The following is a 17,562-nucleotide window of genomic DNA, read 5'->3' on the forward strand; positions in this document are numbered from 1 at the left end:
TAAATTCTCCACCTAAAATATACCATACCCTCTTCTAATACGTCTAGAATGCATTGCTTCACATACCTAAAATTTCCGAGGATCCAGTACCACATTCTGTACTCTCTCAATATCTTATTCTGTGGTGTCTGTTTTCAGAAGTAAAGCTTGACGATAAAGATGGCAGTACTAAAATTTAATTACCCACTTTTGCAGTGATAAAAATGATATAAGATTACCTAGAAACATTCATCAACTTGGGTCGAATTCTCGTTATCATCCGTCTGAGACCAAGAAACTGGCTATGACAAGAAATTTTACTTTACTCATTTGAACGAAAGAAAGTAGTAATTTACAATGTCGTGTACAGATGACTTTTCCTCAGATCGAGTTGACAACTGAATAATTGTTGTTAAGCCATACGTAGCCGGGTATACTATGTCTTAGATATTTCACTGGTCCGTTTAGACAAGTAAACTAATTCCTGTACGCTCTTTTGCTTCTGCTTATACCGCTGTACGAACGACAACCCTACGTATAAATTTTAGGCGCTTTTTTCCCTTGTGTAAGCAAAGGCTGGGCTAGATTATCTTGGCCTTTGAAAGGCAACACACGAACACTAGATATACGAATACACAAATGAAACTTCTCACGTCTTCCAGGGCTTCTTTCCTCAACTGAACTCGGATTCTCAGCAACAAGAAGAGCTTCCAGCTTTAAATAAAATATTGCCAAATCACATGTGAAAATAACTCATTAACAGGCAAAGTTCGGAGAAAAGAATAAGTTACCAGGTTGGGATAATTCATTTTTAGATATTCATTAAGCGAAGTCATTTATCTTCCCTTCCGTTCCTCAAAAGTATAGCAAAGTAGCTGCACATGCGGTAATTTATATCGGTTACTTTTGTCAGTGTTAAGAACCTATGCTCTGATAGTAATATGCATCTAGTGCACTGCTGCATACGTAACTGAAACCAATATAAAAAATATAAAAAATAAATGTTGTGCAGTGCGGCTGTGGTAACTGACGCTTGTACTATGAACTCGTATCTTTTTACACAGGATATTAAATATCTAATATCTAAAGGAAATGAAGAGTACCGCCTAAAATCCTGTCATACTTGTCTCGTAGAAGACGCTGCACAATCACTCGTTGAGCAACGAACGGAAAAGAAAAGCAGTCGTGAACTTTCCAAAGGTACCAGCTCCGCAATCGCCATAAGTGTTCTGATCACTCGGCCTCTGGACTGCTATAGTGCACTATTAGGCAAGTCACCCAAATTCTCACTGATCAGTTTTGACGTATTTCTTATTACTTCATTAGTAAAGGACATACTAACTCACAAACATTACAGGAATACACGCATTGGCAATCAGTTATGAGAAGCAGTTCCTGGTGAGTGACTGTGGAGTTTCAGACGAGTGGGTTAGTGTACTGAGCTAGTAATCGAGAAAATTGTGGAATGGAGCTAATTATTTTTGATGGTACCAGGACACTATAGTTTAAAGAACATAGCTCTAATTTTTTTTAGAATATTTCACTCGTTTCAGTTCACGTTTTTTTTTCTAGATTACGATTTTCTCCAGTCATATTCACTTACGTAAGTACTCGTAGTGGCAAAGCATAAGTATTAACAGTGTCCCTGGCAGACCGGAGTGGCCGAGTGGTACTAGGCGCTACAGTCTGAAACTGCATGATCACTACGGTCACAGGTTCAAATCCTGCCTCGGGCGTGGATGTGTGTGATGTCCTTAGGTTAGTTAGGTTTAAGTAGTTCCAAGTTCTAGGGGACTGCTGACCTCAGAAGTTAAGTCCCACAGTGCTCAAGCCATTGGAACCATTTGAAAAGTTTCTCTTAAGAATCTATAAGTGGTTAAATTCCACAACTGAAAAACTCTTTAAACTGATCAAAAAGTATCGTTGTAATAACATCACAACTTGCTTGAATAGTGTTAAAAACTCAAAAGCAGTCTTGTTTTATAAGGCAATTATCGCCATTCGGAACAGAAATTTTACTAATGGAATAACGATAATATAATTTACTGAAAACATTGAAAATACACAAACTTACACTGAAAATGAAAATTTTGTAGTGGTCAACTGAAACTAAACAACGAAATGAAATCCATGAAATAAAGTAAAATACGGTATTGAAAATGTTTTTGTCAAATTAAAATATTTTTATTACTCAGTAAGTATGTTTTTGCTATGCGTTAAGTTGAGATCATTATGCAGTAGCGTTTTCTTTCTGGGATTTATTTTTGTAGTGGCACACAACATACAGGTTCTTTCGAAATTAATGGTCACTAAGACGAAAAAACACCATACACAGTGATGCATAACGGACAGTTATTGAGCAACTGCCACTAACGCTTTAGTATCCTTAGAAAATTTAACCAGAACATCATGTTACACGAAATATTGTTCATGCATTAGAATGAAATCTGACGTAGGTCAATGCAAAGGATCGAAACTTCTCTCTTGCATCCCCGTGTCGACCAGCAGTTAGCTGAAGGCACTTGCAGTGTTTTAGACTCTGTTGCGAATATCGGGATTTTTTCGTGACAGCATACATCTTGCTTTGTGAGACTTATAACAATGGGTAAATATGTCATTGTCCATCCATAGTTCCAGATGAGCAGTCTATATATCTTGATGAAAATGTATCATGACGCCATAAAATATCAATACATGTTTTCAGTTCAAATGCAGAGAATTAACTTCGAGAACAGATAACACTGAATCGGAATAGTCTTGTCGAGACATTCAGCAGACGGTCGTAGGTCGCAGTAGGAAGGATAAGTACGAAGCGTTTCAGGTGACTGAAAAAATTTGGTGCTTATTCCCATTATCTAGAGGGGCACGTGTTATGCTCACGTTTCCTAACCTTTCCATCGACCAAAAAACAGTCGTTGGGGAGTCACTCTTCCGCCTCCTTAGTTGGGTGGTAACGAGCTCACCTCCTATGCAAGTGGACCCGGATTGGATTCTCGGCGGGGTTCGAGATTTTCTCCGCTCGGGGACTGGGTGTTGTATTGTCCTCATCACTGCATCCTCATCACCGGCGCGCAAGTCGCCCGATGTGGCGTCGGCTGAAATAAGACTTGCGCTTGGCGGCCGAACTTCCCTTGATGGGGCCTCTCGGTCAACGATGCCATACGCTCATTTCGATTACCCCTTTTTTGGGGGAGGGTGGGGGAGTGACAATACGCTTTCCGCTAATAACGATCGTCTGAAATCCAGCTCGTACTTTTAGACCATACGAAGAAGAAGAAAGCGGATCCCTGCACCCAAGTTGCGGTGTCGTGTTCCTCGACTTCCGTATGACATTCTAAGCATTACCAAGCTGTGACGTAATGAACAAAATGCGAGGATACGGCATATCAGACCAGCTTTTGATTGAAGAGTTCCTAGCAAAATGAGCACAGGATGCGGTTCTTAGTGGAAAAACTCTTAGGACGATAAGGTACAATATGGCTTACCCAAGTGAATCTTGTTAGACAATTTCTGTTCACAACGTGCACAAGTGATCTACTGACTAACGTGAGAATCGCAATAAGGCTGTTCTCGGATGAAGTTCTTGTATACAGGAGAGTTGTAGTGCCACAAAAATGCGTCCCTTAGTCACGGAACCATTAGGGTATTGCAGTGAACGTCCTCATCGTTGGAAAGTGTCTTACCGAAGAGATGAAAATCACGTGGTGCAGGATGTGGACTTCTCGATCAGTATCACCGAAGTATGTGCAGCCTTGGTCAAATTGTTGGCGTGATTTCACTAAGGCTCTACGTGACACTGCATTTTTTCCCTCTGCCGCCAGAATCTGGCGGTGCTTCTGTGTGTAATTTAGACCTTTTGAGCACAAGGATCGTACTGACTCACGTACTTCAGCTTTGAAGTACTTGCCCTGCCGTTTCGATCCCCCACTGTGATGCATCTTCTATCCTTAACGCCGCAGAACTGTATGTGCAGGAAACCCTGAACATGTACTCTCTTCTGATAGACATCAACTTTTGTTGCTCAGTGGTCTTAGTGTGTAACCGCATGTACACATAATCTCCATCCGCGGTCTAGATTACAATCCGCCATCAGCAATGGAGTTTGAATACTGACCAGCCACTGGTGCTGCAAAAACCTTACTAAAATTATTATTCTGACTTAGGTCGAAGATCCCGACACGAAGGTCAACAGTCACGAGTAATATGTCAACAAGTGGACACGGAAACCTAAAGAGTTTGCACAGAAAAGATCGCTTGACGATTAAGGGGAAACATAGTTTCAAAGTCAGATTAGTCAAAGAAAGTTCGACGCTATCGTGCTGAGTCGGGCACATCTATGAAGTACTGGAGGTGGAACAAAATTCTCTTAGTGTACGCTGTTGTATGTTCGATTAACTACGCCGCACTGTGTGAGCTTTGGTCTTTACTATCATCAGGGGTAAGTTGCTGTCCCGACAGTAGCCTCGAACTGGATATAACACAAGAGTGCAAGGTATACAGGCCAGCGGGGGTTGCGGGTACTCACTGAGGACGGCGGCGTCGGTGGTCCGGTGCACGTCAGCTGACGGCGCTTCCGTCGTGACGACTTCCTTGGAGAACTCGAGCGTAGCCAGGAAGCCGTTGTAGTTATAGGGCGGCACCGCAGGCCCTGAGCTGCAAACACACACTTGCAAATTGTCTGTCCTCGTCAAACTCCACTACAGTTACTGTCATGCTGGTTGCAGTTGTTTGGTGAGTTAATATAGGGCAGGGGACGAAAGAGCGAGATCATATGTGTCATCGGATTTAGGAAGGATGGGGACGGAAGTTGGCCGTAGCTTTTTCAAAGAATCTAAGCCGGCATTTGCTTGAAGATAATTAGGGAATCACAGAGAACCGAAATCAGGATGGCTGGAGGAAGGCTTCAACCGTAATTCTCCCGAAGATGTCTAGTGTGCTAACCATTGCCTCACATCTCTCGCTATCTACTTGGACTGCAGTGTTGTTGTGCGAAGAGACGACAGCCATATTTTCTCTACTTTTTTGGTCGGTGTCTGCAATATCGTATTTTGAACGTGTAGCTGGAATCAGTCTAAACAAATACACCTCATCACCACTTTTATGAGACGCCCATTGGTGATGAAAAGCTCCGATTTGATTCCAATTATAAACAAAATGATTTTTAAAGCGGAATTTTATGTGGCTATTTCATAAAACGATATTTACTTAATGAGATTTTCACTCTGCAGGGGAGTGTGCGCTGATATGAAGCTTCCTGACAGATTAACACTGTGTGCCGGACAGCAAAAGGCAAAGGTTCCGAGTTCGAGTCTCGGGCGAGCACACAGTTGTAATCAGCTAGGAAGTTTCAGTGTGATATTTGTTTTAGCGATACGTATAAACATGAACATTACAACACGGAGAATGTGTAGTACACCTTTAGCGACTGAGCAGCGCTGTTGCATGGCTGTATCACTCAGCAAGGGACACGGCAGTGATGTCACTGATGGAGTACTAGTTATTCTTCGTGGTATACTGTGCCTGCTCATGTGTGTCACTAAAACAAATATGGCATTGCACTAGTTTGTGAACGCTGTATCGAATGGGCACGTAAAATTCCGCTTTTAAAAACCATTTTATTTATAATTGGGAAAAAAACAGATGCTTTCCGTCGACACTGGGCATCGTATGAAGGACGTGACGAGCAGTATTTCTTTAGGGTGACTCCAGCTACACACTCAAAATACCATACTGCAAATACCTGCCGACACATAAGAGAAAATGCGACTGGCAAATCGTAAGTCGGACACCCTGTGTATGTGCAGTAAGACTGGGGTATGACGATCAATATTTCATGTATACCTTGTGACGAAATAAACCGACAAGAGATTTGTGACAGTAAAGGGCTGATGTCTCATATACATGTTTAAGACGAGCACATTCGAAAGCTTTAAAACTCAGCATTCACTCCGAGTACAATGAACCTAAAAGTCACGGTTGACATTTCCGTGCAGTCCTGTAATACCGTTGCAACGTCTCCCTTTTTGAGTCGATCATTGTGTCGATAAGCTGCTGTCATTTCAGTTCACAATACCGATATACACTCCTGGAAATGGAAAAAAGAACACATTGACACCGGTGTGTCAGACCCACCATACTTGCTCCGGACACTGCGAGAGGGCTGTACAAGCAATGATCGCACGCACGGCACAGCGGACACACCAGGAACCGCGGTGTTGGCCGTCGAATTGCGCTAGCTGCGCAGCATTTGTGCACCGCCGCCGTCAGTGTCAGCCAGTTTGCCGTGGCATACGGAGCTCCATCGCAGTCTTTAACACTGGTAGCATGCCGCGACAGCGTGGGCGTGAACCGTATGTGCAGTTGACGGACTTTGAGCGAGGGCGTATAGTGGGCATGCGGGAGGCCGGGTGGACGTACCGCCGAATTGCTCAACACGTGGGGCGTGAGGTCTCCACAGTACATCGATGTTGTCGCCAGTGGTCGGCGGAAGGTGCACGTGTCTGTCGACCTGGGACCGGACCGCAGCGACGCACGGATTCACGCCAAGACCGTAGGATCCTACGCAGTGCCGTAGGGGACCGCACCGCCACTTCCCAGCAAGTTAGGGACACTGTTGCTCCTGGGGTATAAGCGAGGACCATTCGCAACCGTCTCCATGAAGCTGGGCTGCGGTCTCGCACACCGTTAGGCCGTCTTCCACTCACGCCCCAACATCGTGCATCCCGCTTCCAGTGGTGTCGCGACAGGCGTGAATGGAGGGACGAATGGAGACGTGTCGTCTTCAGCGATGAGAGTCGCTTCTGCCTTGGTGCCAATGATGGTCGTATGCGTGTTTGGCGCCGTGCAGGTGAGCGCCACAAACAGGACTGAATACGACCGAGGCACACAGGGCCAACACCCGGCATCATGGTGTGGTGAGCGATCTCCTACTGGCCGTACACCTCTGGTGATCGTCGAGGGGACACTGAATAGTGCACGGTACATCCAAACCGTCATCGAACCCATCGTTCTACCATTCCTAGACCGGCAAGGGAACTTGCTGTTCCAACAGGACAATGCACGTCCGCATGTATCCCGTGCCACACAACGTGCTCTAGAAGGTGTAAGTCAACTACCCTGACCAGCAAGATCTCCGGATCTGTCCCCCATTGAGCATGTTTGGGACTGGATGAAGCGTCGTCTCACGCGGTCTGCACGTCCAGCCCGAACGCTGGTCCAGCTGAGGCGCCAGGTGGAAATGGCATGGCAAGCCGTTCCACAGGACTACATCCAGCATCTCTACGATCGTCTCCATGGGAGAATAGCAGCGTGCATTGCTGCGAAAGGTGGATATACACTGTACTAGTGCCGACATTGTGCATGCTCTGTTGCCTGTGTCTATGTGCCTGTGGTTCTGTCAGTGTAATCATGTGATGTATCTGACCCCAGGAATGTGTCAATAAAGTTTCCCCTTCCTGGGACAATGAATTCACGGTGTTCCTATTTCAATTTCCAGGAGTGTATTTCATAGATTGTGTTACAACTAATTTTCATACACATATCTCTTTTGAAAGTTCTAATGACACGTACAGTGTTCTTTTTGTCTGAAATACCAGCTTGTGCTGAAAATGTAAGGCTCACCTGAATTCTAGAAGCAGGTTGGGTCCCGGGTACTGCAGGACAGCTTTCCTGTTTGAGCAGAGCGTCGTCAGCAGCGGGCTTGCCGGAGTCGAACCCTGGTACACAGCGATGTAGTCCGTGCCGCAGTGACTGCGGGCAAATACAATTTGACTGGTAAAATGGTTTACTCGCCCTCTTCTTTCTTTCATTGTGTATATCTCTTACATCAGCAAACGACCGTTGGAACACACACACACACACACTCTCTCTCCCTCTCACAGACACACACACACACACACACACACACACACACACACTCACACACGCATACACACATACATACATACAAATTATCTGATAGTGAGACATAGAGAAAGAATGCTACAGCGAGAGAGTTAGTGTGTCGCTGGGGGGGGGGGGGGGGGGGTAGATGAAACAGGAGAGAGACGGATAGGGGAGGAACGCTGGAGGAAAGCATACGACAAAGAGTTAGTATAATTGTCAGTTTGATGTGAGACACTGTTTCTGTACACGGTCAGAAATGTTGCTGACGTGATGAAGTGTACAGTCTTCAGTAACAGACATTTATGTGAGGCCCCATTTATTAGGGAAACAACAGAAAAAATGCATAGCATTTCTCTCTCACTGAGTAGTCCTCTGAGACTTCATTTTAAATAAGACATATTTTCGTTCAACTGTGAATTTTTTGAGTATATAAATGTTGCATTCATAAACCCTAGTTCTACGTGTGAGACATTTCTATGAATATGCATAAGATAAAGTTTCGAAATTAAGTGCAACTATTAGTATATTTTCATTGTGTATCTAAAAACAAGAAAAAATTGACACGATGCTGAAATAAAAAAAAACGTAAAAGAATCTAAGTTCATTCTAATCGTTTCCTTGCCATAGCTTGTGATAATTACATTAAGAAATCATGCAGTTCTGCTACTTATACATGTGTTGTTGTTGTCTTCAGTCCTGAGACTGGTTTGATGCAGCTCTCATGCTACTCTATCCTGTGCAAGCCTCTTCATCTCCCAGTACCCACTGCCACTTACATCCTTCTGAATTTGCGGAGCGTCGTCATCTCTTTGTCTCCCTCTACGATTTTTATCCTCCACGCTGCCCTCCAGTACTAAATTGTTGATCCCTTGATGCCTCAGAACATATCCTACCAACCGATCCCTTCTTCTGGTCAAGTTGTGCCACAAACGTCCATCTCCCCAATCCTATTCAATACATCCTCATTTGTTATGTGATCTACCCATCTAATCTTCAGCATTCTCCTGTAGCACCACATTTAGAAAGCTTCCATTCTCTTCTTGTCCAAACTATTTATCGTCCATGTTTCACTTCCATACATGGCTACACCCCATACAAATACTTTCAGAAATGTCTTCCTGACACTTAAATCTATACTCAATGTTAACGAATTTCTCTTCTTCAAAAAAGCTTTCCTTGCCATTGCCAGTCTACACTTTATATCCTCTCTACTTCGACCATCATCACTTATTTTGCTCCCCAAATAGCAAAACTCCTTTACTACTTTAAGTGTCTCATTTTCTAATCTAATTCCCTCAACATCACCCGACTTAATTCGACTACATTCCATTATCCTCGTTTTGCTTTTGTTGATGTTCATCTTATATCCTCCTTTCAAGACAGTATCCATTCCGTTCAACTGCTCTTCCAAACCCTTTGCTGTCTCTGACAGAATTACAATGTCATCGGCGAACCTCAATGTTTTTATTTCTTCTCCATGGATTTTAATACCTACTCCGAACTTTTCTTTTGTTTCCTTCACTGCTTGCTCAATATACACTCCTGGAATTGGAAAAAAGAACACATTGACACCGGTGTGTCAGACCCATCATACTTGCTCCGGACACTGCGAGAGGGCTGTACAAGCAATGATCACACGCACGGCACAGCGGACACACCAGGAACCGTGGTGTTGGCCGTCGAATGGCGCTAGCTGCTAAGAATTTGTGCACCGCCGCCGTCAGTGTCAGCCAGTTTGCCGTGGAATACGGAACTACATCGCAGTCTTTAACACTGGTAGCATGCCGCGACAGCGTGGACGTGAACCGTATGTGCAGTTGACGGACTTTGAGCGAGGGCGTATAGTGGGCATGCGGGAGGCCGGGTGGACGTACCGCCGAATTGCTCAACACGTAGGGCGTGAGGTCTCCACAGTACATCGATGTTGTCGCCAGTGGTCGGCGGAAGGTGCACGTGCCCGTCGACCTGGGACCGGACCGCAGCGTCGCACGGATTCACGCCAAGACCGTAGGATCCTACGCAGTGCCGTAGGGGACCGCACCGCCACTTCCCAGATAGTTAGGGACACTGTTGCTCCTGCGGTATCGGCGAGGACCATTCGCAACCGTCTCCATGAAACTGGGCTATCCTCCCGCACACCGTTAGGCCGTCTTCCGCTCACGCCCCAACATCGTGCATCCCGCCTCCAGTGGTGTCGCGACAGGCGTGAATGGAGGGACGAATGGAGACGTGTCGTCTTCAGCGATGAGAGTCGCTTCTGCCTTGGTGCCAATGATGGTGGTATGCGTGTTTGGCGCCGTGCAGGTGAGCGCCACAATCAGGACTGCACACGACCGAGGCACACAGGGCCAACACCCAGCATCATGGTGTGGGGAGCGATCTCCTACACTGGCCGTACACCTCTGGTGATCGTCGAGGGGACACTGAATAGTGCACGGTACATCCAAACCGTCATCGAACCCATCGTTCTACCATTCCTAGACCGGCAAGGGAACTTGCTGTTGCAACAGGACAATGCACGTCCACATGTATACCGTGCCACCCAACGTGCTCTAGAAGGTGTAAGTCAACTACCCTGGCCAGCAAGATCTCCGGATCTGTCCCCCATTGAGCATGTTTGGGACTGGATGAAGCGTCGTCTCACGCGGTCTGCACGTCCAGCCCGAACGCTGGTCCAACTGAGGCGCCAGGTGGAAATGGCATGGCAAGCCGTTCCACAGGACTACATCCAGCATCTCTACGATTGTCTCCATGGGAGAATAGCAGCGTGCATTACTGCGAAAGGTGGATATACACTGTACTAGTGCCGACATTGTGCATGCTCTGTTGCCTGTGTCTATGTGCCTGTGGTTCTGTCAGTGTGATCATGTGATGTATCTGACCCCAGGAATGTGTCAATAAAGTTTCCCCTTCCTGGGAAAATGAATTCACGGTGTTCTTATTTCAATTTCCAGGAGTGTAGATATTGAATAACATCGGGGAGAGGCTACAACCCTGTCTCACTTCCTTCCCAACCACTGCTTCCCTTTCATGTCCCTCTTATAACTGCCATCTGGTTTCTGTACAAATTGTAAATAGCCTTTCGCTCCCTGTATTTTACCCCTGCCACCTTCAGAATTTGAAAGAGAGTATTCCAGTCAACATTGTCAAAAGCTTTCTCTAAGTCTACAAATGGTAGAAACGTAGGTTTGCCCTTCCTTAATCTAGCTTCTAAGTTAAGTCGTAGGGTCAGTATTGCCTCACGTGTTCCAACATTTCTATGGAATCCAAACTGATCTTCCCCGAGGTCCGATTCTAATAGTTTTTCCATTCGTCTGTAAAGAATTCGCATTAGTATTTAGCAGCTGTGACTTATTAAACTGATACTTCGGTAATTTTCACATCTGTCAACACCTGCTTTCTTTGGGATTGGAATCATTATATTCTTTTTGAAGTCTGAGGGTATTTCACCTGACACATACATCTTGCTCACCAGATGGTAGAGTTTTGTCAGGACTGGTCTCCCAAGGCCGTCAGTAGTTCCAAGGGAATGTTATCTACTCCCGGGGGCTTGTTTTGACTCAGGTCTTTCAGTGCTGTGTCAAAATCTTCACGCAGTATCGTATCTCCAATTTCATCTTCATCAACATTCTCTTTTATTTCCATAATATTGTCCTCAAGTACATCGCCCTTGTATAGACGCTCTATATACTCCTTCCACCTTTCTGCTTTCCCTTCCTTGCTTAGAACTGGGTTTCCACCTGAGCTCTTGATGTTCGTACAAATGGTTCTCTTATCTCCAAATGTATCTATAATTTTCCTGTAGGCAGTATATATCTTACCCCTAGTGAAATAAGCCTCTGTATCCTTATACTTGTCCTCTAGCCATCCCTGCTTAACCATTTTGCTCTTCCTGTCGATCTCGTTTTTGAGACGTCTGTATTCCTTTTTGCCTGCTTCATTTAGTGCCTTTTTATATTTTCTCCTTTCATCAATGAAATTTAATATTTCTTCTGTTACCCAAGGATTTCTACTAGCCCTCGTAGTTTTACCTACTTGATCCTTCGCTGCCTTCACTACTACATCCCTCAAAGCTACCCATTCTTCTTGTACTATATTTCTTTCCCCCATTCCTGTCAATTGTTCCCTTATGCTCTCCCTGAAACTCTGTACAACCTCTGGTTCTATTAGTTTATCCATGTCCCATCTTCTTAAATTACCACCTTTTTGCAGTTTCTTCAGTTTTAATCGACAGTTCAAAACCAATAGATTGTGGTCAGAGTCCACATCTGCCCCTGGAAATGTCTTACAATTTAAAACCTGGTTCCTAAATCTCTGTCTTACCATTATATAATCTATCTTAAACCTGTCAGTATCTCCAGGCTTCTTCCATGTATACAGCCTTCTTTTATACATAACGGAACACATTTATCGTCGTACTAACTTGAGAATAACTTTATGTGATAACAGTTTCTAAAAAATGAATACAAGCACCGAAACACGGTTGTTGTCATGTGGACTCAATTGCCAAGGGAGAACGTGAAAATACTAATAAATATTACCGACGTTATCATCTCCAAAATGGCGGTCTTTCATTCTGGCCCCTCTGCATACTGGCGACTTTTTGTATCACTGTTTTCTTTCTTTCTGATTTCAGTCAAAGTTTTGCCAATTATATCATATTCTATCAGTATCTGTCCATTACTTGCAGTTCTTTAAAAATATTTACATTTCGAATTACAAACTTCTTCGCTGTTATATTACGGTATCTAAAACTACTTGTTTTCTTAGCCAAAAGAGTTAATTAGCGCTTGTTGAATTTGATGACGTTTGAATGAGAGGTTTTCAAGATTCTAGATTCTCATTTTGGGGGCATACCTTTCTGGGTACCAGCAGAAGGAGAAGTGAGGGTGAATAGTTTCTTTAGACCAGACTGTGTGACAACGTCCTTGATAAAAATGCAAACCTTTCTGCAGAATCTGGTCAAATTAGATCGTCCACGGAGGAGCAGCACCATATCTAGCTATTATCTCATTGCACTTAGAATGTGTTTCATCTATTCTGGTGGCAGTAAATTTCACTACACTAGCAGCTAATTTACGATCAGAAAGAATAACTGTAGATCAAACACCATTATTTGTTCAATCCTTTGCTTTGCTGCCTACTATTTAAATAATTACTGGCACCTTTTCTTATTATTCAGATGGCTACGTGCTAGTACTGGATTACAGCGTCACTTATATCCATTGTCAACAAAAGTCCATTTTCTCCAGTACGAATACATCACTGTTATATTCTCCAATGCAATTAAATCCAGAGTCGTCTAGTTATTACATAGTCGCATTTTTTTAAAACTGGAAACCTGTTTTCTGTGTCATTTATTTTGTATGCAACAACGACAGAGAGAAATCATCATTTTCAGACTCCCCGTATAGCCTTCGTCTGTTTTCTGACGATGATGTACATTTGAGACTCTGCTCATAAATAAATTCATTGGGCGGTAGTCGAAATCTCCCTGTTTCAAACTCATAAAAGACGCTCAAGGGAAATATTTGCAGATTGTTTGACAAAGAGCTGCTGTAAAACAATGAAAACAGTGTGGAAGTGTATGAAAACGTCAACTGCGCCTGAATAGGCCATGTATAGTTAATCTCAATTTATTTCTGATCCTTGCCCTCGGAATTGCCGCGACAGCTGCTGATACGCCTTAGACACAAGTGCCTCGATGACAGCACGAAGACACTTGAACCGGCGTCACGTGGACTCCGATGTGCCCGTTGTTACTTTCAACATTTGATCAGTTCCTTTAGGGGGGGTGGGGGGGTGGGGGTAGGACGTCAAACGGGACGACTTGGAGCAGGAGAGGCATCAATGGACATTTTAATTTCCAGTGTCTATGTTTTTACAAATAAATTCATAAAACTTTGTCAGTATCACTAGGAAGGATTCAGGAGTCACTTGCAGTGGAAGTTCGAAAACATAACAAAATAAGTTTTGTACGTGTGAAATTTCATTATTTTTTTCACTTACTAATGGCTGCATTTATTGCTGTAGGTACACTTTTCTTCATAAGAAAGAGATATTCTTCGATGAATTTTGCACCTCCGACGGGGGTGAGCCTCGCGAACCGTGGCAAGACGCCCTAGAATGCGCGGCTACCCCGCGCGGCTAGCAGTTTTCTAACACGGCTGTTATACCATGGTGGATCTTTCCATCCCTTAACACCTTACTGGGAACTATTTGCCTAGGTCATATTGCACGATTCCTTTCAATATTTTCTATTTGTTTTCCACATCTTCGTCTTCATCACCGAATACTTGACGCTGACTGCTCAGACACTCTGAACGTTGTATCCTGTCACTCTTACTAAGCAAAAATATCTTCCTGAATTCTTAACATTCTTCCTCACACTGGTCGTCACAGATGATAACACAGCCTTATGATTACTGATACCTTTCTCTACGTTAACTGATTCGAAAAGTTCAGGTCTGTTTGTTGCCAAGAGGTCTAAGACGTTATCTTCACGATTTGTTTATCTGCCGAAAGTAATTTTCTGAGAAGACGTCCAGAATAATTTCACACGAATCCCTGTCTCTGGCACCAGTTTAGGTACCATGTCACTCTCAATCTATAATGGCAAGTAGAAGTCACCCCATTTTACAACAGCATGATCACGAAAATTACTGACGATATTCTGCAAGTTCTGTCTGAAGCGATCTGCCATTAGAGCTCCTGACCCAGCCGGTCTCTAAAAGCATCCGATTACCATTTCTGACCAATCTTTGGTACCTAACTTCACCCAGATTATTTCACAATCGGAATTCGTGATAACCTCACTAGACTTTGTTGAATTTTTACACCAGTAAACAAGCCGTCATCACTGGCGACTAACCTACCCTACGATAAATATTCCACCTGAACTTAGATTTTCGTTGTCATTAACGGCAAATTTCATACAACTTTGTATTCCTATCTGTGCTTTACAGCCCTAAAAAAAAAAACGATACTAATTGAGGGAACTTTCCTTGGATGCTCCTGCAATTTAATAAATTCATATTAACTTTTCTATCTCTGATCTGCGACGGCGTACGTTCTCTGAGAACATTGTGACTAGTTTATCAGGCGAATCGTCTTTGATGACATGGGAGGATTTCTCTAACTTTTAAAAATGCCCATGTGCATCCTACACGTACTCCGCTACGCTAGTATTCTCTTCCTGAGTGTAGTGCTCGCCTGATCTATTAAGGAGGACCCTTGAATTCTGTATCCGATAGCAGACATCGAGAAATTCGCATCCGGTACCGTCGCAGAGTGGTCTGAGCCTCTGCTATAGACCTTCCATTCTGAACCAAACCAGAGGACCGCGATCAACCCTGGGAACGATGTTGCAAAGAGTCAGCCTGCACCCCGCGTGCAACTCAAGTTGCCTTCAACAAATTAGCCATCCGCCGAAAGGAGCCAAGGAGGCCCTCAGAACCCATGCGGCAGGCGTCATTCGTGCTGACATGTGACACCACTATAAGCATCCAGTGGGGTCGATAGCTGCCGGCAGGGCCTCTTCCACATCACAGACGAGACCCCCTACCCCTGAAAACACACTGGCGTTCTTTCCCGCTTTGACTGCTATTTCCCTGAGTGGCTCCATCATCCACCTAACACTGGAGCTCCAAGTGACAGGCATACCCACCCACTGCACTTGTCCTGATTGGGAAGGGAAAATTAGCTCAACAGGAGAGGCATTCCGTGCTGGCTCAGAGATTTGATCAACAATGGGTAGCACCTCGAACCTTTTGCTAAGGCGTAGGGAGCCAGACGCGTGACCTGCTCCCTCTTCCGCCTTCAGTCCAATGACATGCATCTGCCACCCACTCTAGTGTGAACGGGCCGCTCAGACCTTACGAATCAGAGGATGCAGCGAACCAGGGTCAGCACGGAATTCCAATGGCACCAAAGGCCTCGCTGGTCTCGCTCCTGTGCCCCGACGATGCCGCAACTTTGTACATTAGCCAGAAGCTTGTCAATGGTATCCAATGCTGCTTCTGGATGTTTGCGGACAGTAGCCAATTCTCCTTGTGTCCGCACGCAACAAGCACAGTTCCTAGCCATATCGCAGTACGTAAAAGTAAACATAAGACCTCAAATGGCACTACTGAGTTAGGAATGTACGCAAAATTTAGCGAGGAGAATAAAGAAACACTAAAAACTGATCGGTAGATTTCTCAATATGCTATGAGACTGCAAACTCTTAAACAGAAGTAAATATCTCTACGGAAGTGGATGTATGTACAGGTACATGTTACTAGAAACTCTGCTTACCCGAAAGCTACTGCACGAGATAAGCATGCAGACTAGAATGCACTGATCTAAAATGTATGCTACGTTCCAGTAGGAGATTTAAACTTAATATAAGGAAATATAATTCATGCACGAAAGGAGTGGATTACAAAACACTTGTTCAACCGAATCTTTGAATACTGGTCATCAGTCTAGGACCATCACCGAGCAGGATTAAAACAACAGATAGAGAAGATCAAACGAAGAGCGGAGCGCTTTGTCACGGGGTTACTTACTCGACACGAGAGAATTACTGAGATGCTCAAAAAACTCAAATGCAGACGTTGTAATAGAGGCGCGTTGTATGGACGATTGTCGATAGAGCGCTGTATGACATTTAATTTCCATGTTTTTTGTGATCAGTTCGCAAAACGTATATGGGAGGAAACAACATGCAGCCGGGCTCTTCCCAGAACGCATGCTTTCGAAATATCGACAGCGAATCGCACTGTGATATTTCGAAAGCATGCGTGCTAGGAAGAGAAAGGCTACATATTATTTCCTCCCATAGAGCGCTTTATCGACAATCGTTCATCCGACGCGCCACTTGTTAAATGCAAGGAGAGTGGCCAAAATGACACTCACGGCAAAAGTACCCTCGAGCTCACAACATAAAGTGGCTCATATGGCTCAAAGGGCTCTAAGCACTATTGGCCTCAATATCTGAGGTCATGAGTCCCCTAGACTTGCAACTACTTAAACCGAACTAACCTAAGGACATCACACACATCAATGCGCGAGGCAGGATTCGGACCTACGACCGAAGAAGCAGCGCGGTTCCGGACTGAAGCGCCTAGAACCGTTCGGCCACAGCTGCCGGCTAAAGTGGCTAACCGAGTATAGACCTATGCACGTCGCGGTTATTTTTACAAAAATGACAAACTTACCTGAGTTTGTGCGTATGTGTGTGTATGTGTGCGTGTGTGTGTGTTTGTGTGTGTGTGTGTGTGTGTGTGTGTGTGTGTGTGTGTGTGTGTGTGTATGTGCCTGTGTGCGTGTGTGTGTGTGTGTGTGTGTGTGCGTGCAGGTGGCTGGGTGGATGTGAAAGACAGACATAGGCAGAGATATGGGGCTAGAAACCGAAGAGAATTGCTGTCATGTACTTACTTGTGCGGCAGCAGCAGGTTGGTGAAGTTGATGTGGACGCGTGTGTGTATGGAGCTGGTGGTGACGAGGTACTTGCAGCGCCTGTTGGGCGGGTACAGGCCCGGGTACCCGGGGCTAGCCAGGACGCACGATCCTGGGTCCCCGCACGAGAAGTCCTGGTACAGCCAGTCGCATTCTGCTCAATGCAAACAGAAAACCGCCGTCTCAAGTTTACAGCATTCACAAACTTCATAATGATAATTCATGTTTGCAAACGCTCCAACACAAAAGGTATAAATC

At 44.6% G+C, this 17,562-nt stretch overlaps 1 protein-coding gene across 1 annotated transcript in view; it reads right to left on the minus strand.

The window, feature by feature from the left end:
* The window catches only part of LOC126272741 (uncharacterized), a 453,259-nt gene that overhangs the window by 122,156 nt on the left and 313,541 nt on the right, over positions 1-17,562 (minus strand). Inside the window, exons 7-9 of the mRNA XM_049975798.1 lie at positions 17,284-17,458; positions 7,600-7,728; positions 4,505-4,632 (exon numbers count right to left, since the gene is read on the minus strand). Of these exons, the coding sequence (XP_049831755.1) occupies positions 4,505-4,632; positions 7,600-7,728; positions 17,284-17,458 (432 nt within the window). The remainder of the gene's footprint in view (positions 1-4,504; positions 4,633-7,599; positions 7,729-17,283; positions 17,459-17,562) is intronic.

The sequence above is a fragment of the Schistocerca gregaria genome, chromosome 5 (genome assembly GCF_023897955.1).
Source record: "Schistocerca gregaria isolate iqSchGreg1 chromosome 5, iqSchGreg1.2, whole genome shotgun sequence".
Lineage (NCBI taxonomy): Eukaryota > Metazoa > Arthropoda > Insecta > Orthoptera > Acrididae > Schistocerca > Schistocerca gregaria.